The sequence below is a fragment of the Corvus hawaiiensis genome, chromosome 21 (genome assembly GCF_020740725.1).
Source record: "Corvus hawaiiensis isolate bCorHaw1 chromosome 21, bCorHaw1.pri.cur, whole genome shotgun sequence".
Lineage (NCBI taxonomy): Eukaryota > Metazoa > Chordata > Aves > Passeriformes > Corvidae > Corvus > Corvus hawaiiensis.
In genome coordinates, this window is record NC_063233.1 from 5691552 (window position 1) to 5697593 (window position 6042).

Below are 6042 nucleotides of genomic sequence, written 5' to 3' on the forward strand. Positions count from 1 at the left end.
GGACAGGTTGCCCGGCCCTGCGCTCCAGAGCCCGGGGCGAGGGAGGGAGGACACACGGGAAGGGCTCAGGGAAAACACTCCTCGGGGAAAGGCCCCGCAGGGCCGACTCGCAGGGCACAACAAAGCCGGGGCGCTGTGGGGGACGAAAGGAGCCGGGTGACCCCGGTTCACGGCGTGTGCCGAGCCCGAGACAGCAGAACCGCGCCTGGAAGCGAAGCGAGTCGCACATCCCCGCGGAGCCTCCCCCGCAGGGCCGGGCAGCCTTGGCCCCGCCTCGGGGCGCTGCCCGTGTCCCGTCCGGCCCTGCCACCGCTGCCCGGAGGCCTTCCGGGCTCCGCCGGTGAAGCCGGCCGGCGATGGGCCCCGGCGGGCGCTGGGTGCGGGCGGCACACACAGCCCTCAGCGCGGCCGTGGCGCTCGGGCTCCTCCTGCACCGCACGGGTGAGGCGGGGAGGGGGCGGCCGGGGCCGGGCCGGGGCCGCTCCGCCCCCGGGGCAGGCGGAGGATGGGGATCGCGGCCGGGCCGGGCGGCCCCTGCGGGACACGGGCGATCCGCGCCCGGCCGCGGCCCGGGGGTGCCCCGAGGGCTGGGGGGGTCTGGGGAGCCCTTTCTCAGCCTCTCCTCTCTCGCCCCGCGCTCTTTCTCCGCCTGGTCTTTCCCCGTTTCCTCTTCATAGATTTGGGACCCTTTTGCTGAGGCCAGAGAGAAAAATCCCAGACTCTTCACAAGGAGCTGCTGCTCTCTGTCTTTTTTGGGTACCTTTCAGATCTGCACAAGCAAGAGGAGCGCGGGGAGCTGCTGCAGCCGCTGATCTTCGTTTTGCTGGTTTTATGCTCGGTCCTGCTGTACTTCAAGGTGTCTCTCATGGATCCGGGTTTTGTTAAGCCTGAAGAGGAAGTGAAGGTAAATCCCTTCATGAATAGAACAAAGTGGAGTAGCTGTAAAGTCTATAGGCTTTTCTACTTTTTCCACTCTGGTAGATAAGAGCAGTCTGACACAGTTTCTGTTGTGATGGCATGAAGGACACATGCACACACCGTTGGAGATGAGGACAGACTGTCTCACACTGGTATTTTGTAATAGCAGTAGGGTTTACAGGCTTTAAATATGCCTTTCACACCACACTGCCCTTGTATGTGACTGTGCCATTTGAGCCCAAGTCCTCTCCTAGAGCAGGGGCTGCAATGCCCTGTGGAATGTATACATGACCTATTTTATGATAACCACTGATAAGTGGTACAAGTGCAAAAAAAAGCCCCGAACTGAAGGGCAGGCTTGGCAGACAGTGCTCTCTGCAACTCTATTTATTGAACTCTTTATAGATTTGTTGCCCTCTCAGAGGACACGTCCCCAAACAAGTTACAGTGAAGTAAACGGAGATGCAAAGTTTCAGTAACTGATAGTTAAGTTTGAGGTTCACTGCCTTACAGACTGTGTAGGACAATAGCATTATCAATCTTAGTCATCCATCATTAATGTCAGTGTTGGCTGTGTATGACCAAGTAGCACTGCTCGTACTGAAAAGACATTGTTACTGTGTTGAGAAGTGAAGTGTAACCTTGGTTTTGTCCCAGAGTGTATCTTGTCCACAGTTATTTCTGCCTCTGTGCAAACATTCTTTGGAGGGTTACAGTAACTTTTTCTCTCTCACTGTACCATAACTGTCTGCAGCTTCTGTAGGAATTCTAAGGAATTTTCTTTAACCTTCCTAATGATAGAGATAACAAGCACTGTGTAACTGTCAAGTAAAAGGATGCAGCAGGATGGCTCAGTCATGCCGAGACAGCAGCCCAGGAACTCTCCTCAGTCCCTCCCTTTCTCTTTTTTGTAGGAAGGTGAGGATAAAGGACAAGGTGTGGTGATCCCTCAGATTCCAGGTGACATTAAGCTGCGGCGCTGTGGTTACTGCCTGGTGAAGGTGGGCATCCAGAACACGCTGGAAGAGGAAGGGATGAGTGATTTGAAAGCTTATATTGTTGTTCAGCTGCTGTTGCTGGTGTTTTTCTGGTCTGTCATTGCTGCTCAGAGGAGGCAGGGCAGATTGTGTAGCTACACAAGTAGTAGTGATAGACACTGGCACATCGGCCAGTTTTCCAAGGCTGAAACAAGTTTCTGCTGGCTTATAGAAACAAGAATCTTTTTTTGCCATGGGAAGATTGTATTCCATATTCTTATTGCCATGTCAGCCAGACCTTGCAGTACTGTCAAAGAAGTTATTTTGAAAATACCTTGATAGTCAGAAAGGCAGCTGAGTGTGACATGTGGGAACTGCTCATTGCTGTGAACTTGTTCAGAGGCCTTAAAACAACAAAACATTGGCCTGAATGATAAAAGACACCATGAAGGAAAAATTACAGCAATGAAATTAGCTCTTAAAACAGTTTGCCTAAAGCCTAGAAAGGCTTGGTTTCAGAGTGATCCTTATCAGTTTAATGAAATTAAGCATTACCCCAGCTTCCATAAATTCCTGAAGAGTATTTATCAGGAGGAATGAGCTTATTGCAAGAGGAAAAGCTGGCAAAGCATTTATACACTGCAGGGGACAAATCCTAGGAAGCACTACTTTTCTCAGCCAGGTCTTTCACCTTCTCTGTGCCTGGCAGTTGAGCTGTTTTCTGTGCAAGTATCTTGTACTCACATAGAGGCACTTCTCTGTGCATCCCCAAAAAACATCCCATCCCTGCCCACTCTGTTTGATAGTAGTGGTCCTAGTTTTTCACCTCAATGCTGTGCTGATGCTTTCCTGACTACACTGATTGGCTTTGTCTCCCTCCTTGGCACGCTGGACTTCCTGTAATAGGTAGATAATAAAGAAAATGTGTAGATAAGAGGAGTGTGGGAGAGTCACTTAATTTGATTCCCATCCATTGGGGTCTTGACCAGGAGAATCACAATCCCTTTGATTTGTCTTAGCAATATTGATGTGCTGTTGTCTCACAAGGGAGTGTTTTAGGGACAGTATTGTGGAGAAAGACAGATTTGCATGATGTTCTCTTCTACCAAACAGGAGTGGGACAGCCATGAACTATAGCCAGTTTATTCTTTTTCTGATTGTGTTTTGCAGCAACCCATGCGAGCCAGGCACTGCCAGCTGTGCCAGCACTGCGTGCGGCGCTACGACCATCACTGCCCCTGGCTTGAGAACTGTGTAGGAGAAAGGAATCACCCCCTCTTCATAGTCTACTTGAGCGTGCAGCTTGTGGTTCTGCTGTGGGGAGGTCATGTTGCTTGGTAAGGCTGGGAGATGGCATTTGGATCTCTGAGATTGCTGAAAGTTGTGGTGCTCCTCAGGCTGGCAGAGAACATAGCAGTGGTTGGACTGGCTTTGGACCCTCTCTTGCATCCTGGAGCCCCCTAATCTTGAGCAGAATCTGATAATTTAGATTTCATTGTTCATTTTGCTTCAGTCACTGTAACATGGTCTTTGTTTACACATTCAAGTGCTGGAAACTCCAACAGGGTTCCAGCTGTTCAAGAGAGGAGTTAACCCAGGCTGATTGTGTCTCACAGCTGTCAGGGGAACCAGCATCTTCTAAACTTAGATTCCAATCCCTATGGCGCACTCTCTCAGGACTTCATAGTATATTAACTCTCTGTAGTAGAGGATTATCAGCAGCTCATTAGTTATGAATCAAACTTAAATGTGTCATCAGGTTTGTTTAGTTTATGAAACCTGGGGACCTGGGGGTACTTGTTGGCAGCCGATTGAACGTGAGCCAGCAGTGAGCCCAGGTGGCCGAGAAGGCCAGTGGCACCTGGCTTGGATCAGAAAGAGTGTGGCCAGCAGGACCAGGGAGGTCATTCTTCCCCTGTACTCGGCACTGGTGAGGCCACACCTCGAGTGCTGTGTCCAGTTCTGGGCCCCTCAGCTCAGGAAGGACGTGGAGATGCTCAAACTCATCCAGAGGAGGGCAACAAGGCTGGTGAGGGCCTTGGAACACAAGCCCAATGAGGAACAGCTGAGGGAGCTGAGATTGTTTAGCCTGGAGAAAAGGAGACTCAGGAGTGACCTTATCACTCTCTACAACTCCCTGAAAGGTGGCTGTAGCCACGTGGGGTTGGTATCTTTCTCCAGGCAGCAGCTTACAGAACGAGAGGACACAGTCTTAAGCTGCGCCAAGGGAAATACAGGTTGGATATTAGGAAAAAGTTTTTCATGTAAAGAGTGGTGAAGTACTGGAATTGTCTGCCCAGGGGGGTGGTGGAATCACCATCCCTGAATGTGTTTAAGAAAAGACTGGATGTGGCACTCAGTGCCATGGTTTAGTTGAGGTGTTAGGGCATGGGTTGGGCTCGATGATCTTAGAGGTCTCTTCCAACCTGGTGATTCTGTGAACTGCAGATTTATTTCTGTTTGAATTGAAAGGTCAGGCCTCTACTTTGAACAATCTCGGGAGTGGCTGCAGCACAACATTTTCCTCCTTGTGTGCTTCCTTCTGATATTCATATTCACCATTATGGTCCTGCTGCTGCTTGTTTCCCACCTGTACCTGATCTCATGCAACACCACGACCTGGGAGTTCATGTCACACCACCGCATCTCTTACCTGCGGCACTCTGAGCTGGAGAACCCCTTTGACCAAGGGATAATCCACAATCTCTGGAGATTCTTCTGTTCACGCCACCTCACTGCATGGGAGAAAATCTATTTTCACAAGAACAGTGAGCCTGTCTAGTCCCAGTGTGCCAACACACCTGGCAGGTTGCTGGGTAAAGCTTTGCTAATGCAATGGCTGCTGTTTCCTTGCACTGAACTTTTATACATCATGGACTAGGCAGCCTGCTCCACAACCTGTTCATCTGCAAATTACATTTCAAGGAGAGTCAGGGTTATTTTTAAAATATAAATAACACTGTTAAAAGCAAGAATCCAGCCAGCAGAGCTGATTTTCAGACTGAGCAAAGTATCTCTAAATCTGTTTCCTTTTGTTAAGTGCATTCACATCTCTCCAGAAGAAATGCAAGATTAGTGTGAGTATTCGTGTTCACTTCTCTTCTCCAAGGTCTCCCTCGCTTTTTGCTGCTAGGGAACAGCAGCAATTACAGATAAAACCAGCCAGGACCAGTGTAATTCCTGTGGCCTTTTTTCAGCCTAGTTCTGACTGTGAGAACTGCAGTAGCATCAGGCACGTAAGAGAAATATTTGAGTAAACATTTAGAGAGTCAAAAGCAAATTTTATTTTGTCCACATGCCTCAACTTAATGCTTTCCACAAAGACTTAAGGCTTAATACTGTTAATGTTCATGAGAAAGAGCTGTAAGACACCCAGTTAAGCTTATGAGATAATTAACCTGTACTTGGTGATGCCCTGAGTAGCTTCCTCACAGCTTTTTAACTTGATGGTGCTGCTAACAATTCACTGTTTTGAATCAAGTCAGTGAAGAATGATACCATCACTTTTCTTTGGACAGAAAAGTAATCCTTGGCTACTGAGTTATTTCTGCATTGTGCTCAGGCCTTTGCTGTAGCTCAGGAGAGAAGCAGTAGCAGAGGTGGGTACCTCATGCCTAACTCGAGTAACACTTTAATAAAAGAATACAATTTCAATGCAAGAGGAAAGCTGCCAGGTCCTGGTTGATTAACTGAGATGAGAGATGCTGACAGCTTTCAGGACAGCAGCAAGACGACCTGTTTTCCATTGAAATAAAAGGTCATACTTCAGATTTCCATGGGGAACTAAAAGGAAGTTTGGGATGACTGATCTTAGCTTTAAAACAAAAAAGGCTGTGGTGTGAATTTTAGTCCTGACCATTTTCTGTTAAAACAAAACCAAACAAAACAAGAAAAACCAGTGCAACAAAATTAGTTAAAATTATCTTGTGCCTTAATTTTCTTGGCTCAGGAATTAACACCAACTCAGAAGCACTCAGGGTTTAAAGCTGATGAAGACTCATGAAAAGACAGTGTAGTTAACATCACAGCACAACAGTCCAAAAGCAGTTTAAGTGCAGCAAAAGATCCCTTTTTTTACCAGCTCCAGAGTTTGTAATCTGCAGAGTTTGGTTTGTTCAGGGTAGAAGCTCTATCAGAGGGATATTAT

General features: G+C 48.2%; 1 protein-coding gene across 2 annotated transcripts; it reads left to right on the forward strand.

Moving 5' to 3' along the window:
- Positions 1-264: 264 nt before the first annotated feature.
- Positions 265-4976, forward strand: ZDHHC12 (zinc finger DHHC-type palmitoyltransferase 12). Of its 2 annotated transcripts, XM_048325072.1 has the most exons (5): positions 265-441; positions 768-904; positions 1833-1919; positions 3066-3232; positions 4368-4976. In XM_048325072.1, exons 1-5 carry the CDS (start codon positions 357-359, stop codon positions 4675-4677), a joined length of 786 nt encoding a protein of 261 aa, XP_048181029.1. In that variant the 5' UTR covers positions 265-356; the 3' UTR covers positions 4678-4976. The 2 variants fall into 2 exon arrangements, with proteins under 2 accessions (XP_048181029.1, XP_048181030.1); XM_048325073.1 differs by lacking the exon at positions 1833-1919.
- The last annotated feature ends 1066 nt before the right edge of the window (positions 4977-6042 follow it).

Excerpts from the sequence above, each read along its gene's own strand:
- ZDHHC12 (XM_048325072.1), top strand. The coding sequence starts at position 357 with ATGGGCCCCGGCGGGCGCTGGGTGCGGGCGGCACACACAGCCCTCAGC. Across the intron at positions 442-767 it reads GCTCCTCCTGCACCGCACGG|ATCTGCACAAGCAAGAGGAG; the intron begins GTGAGGCGGGGA and ends GGTACCTTTCAG. Across the intron at positions 905-1,832 it reads AGCCTGAAGAGGAAGTGAAG|GAAGGTGAGGATAAAGGACA; the intron begins GTAAATCCCTTC and ends TCTTTTTTGTAG.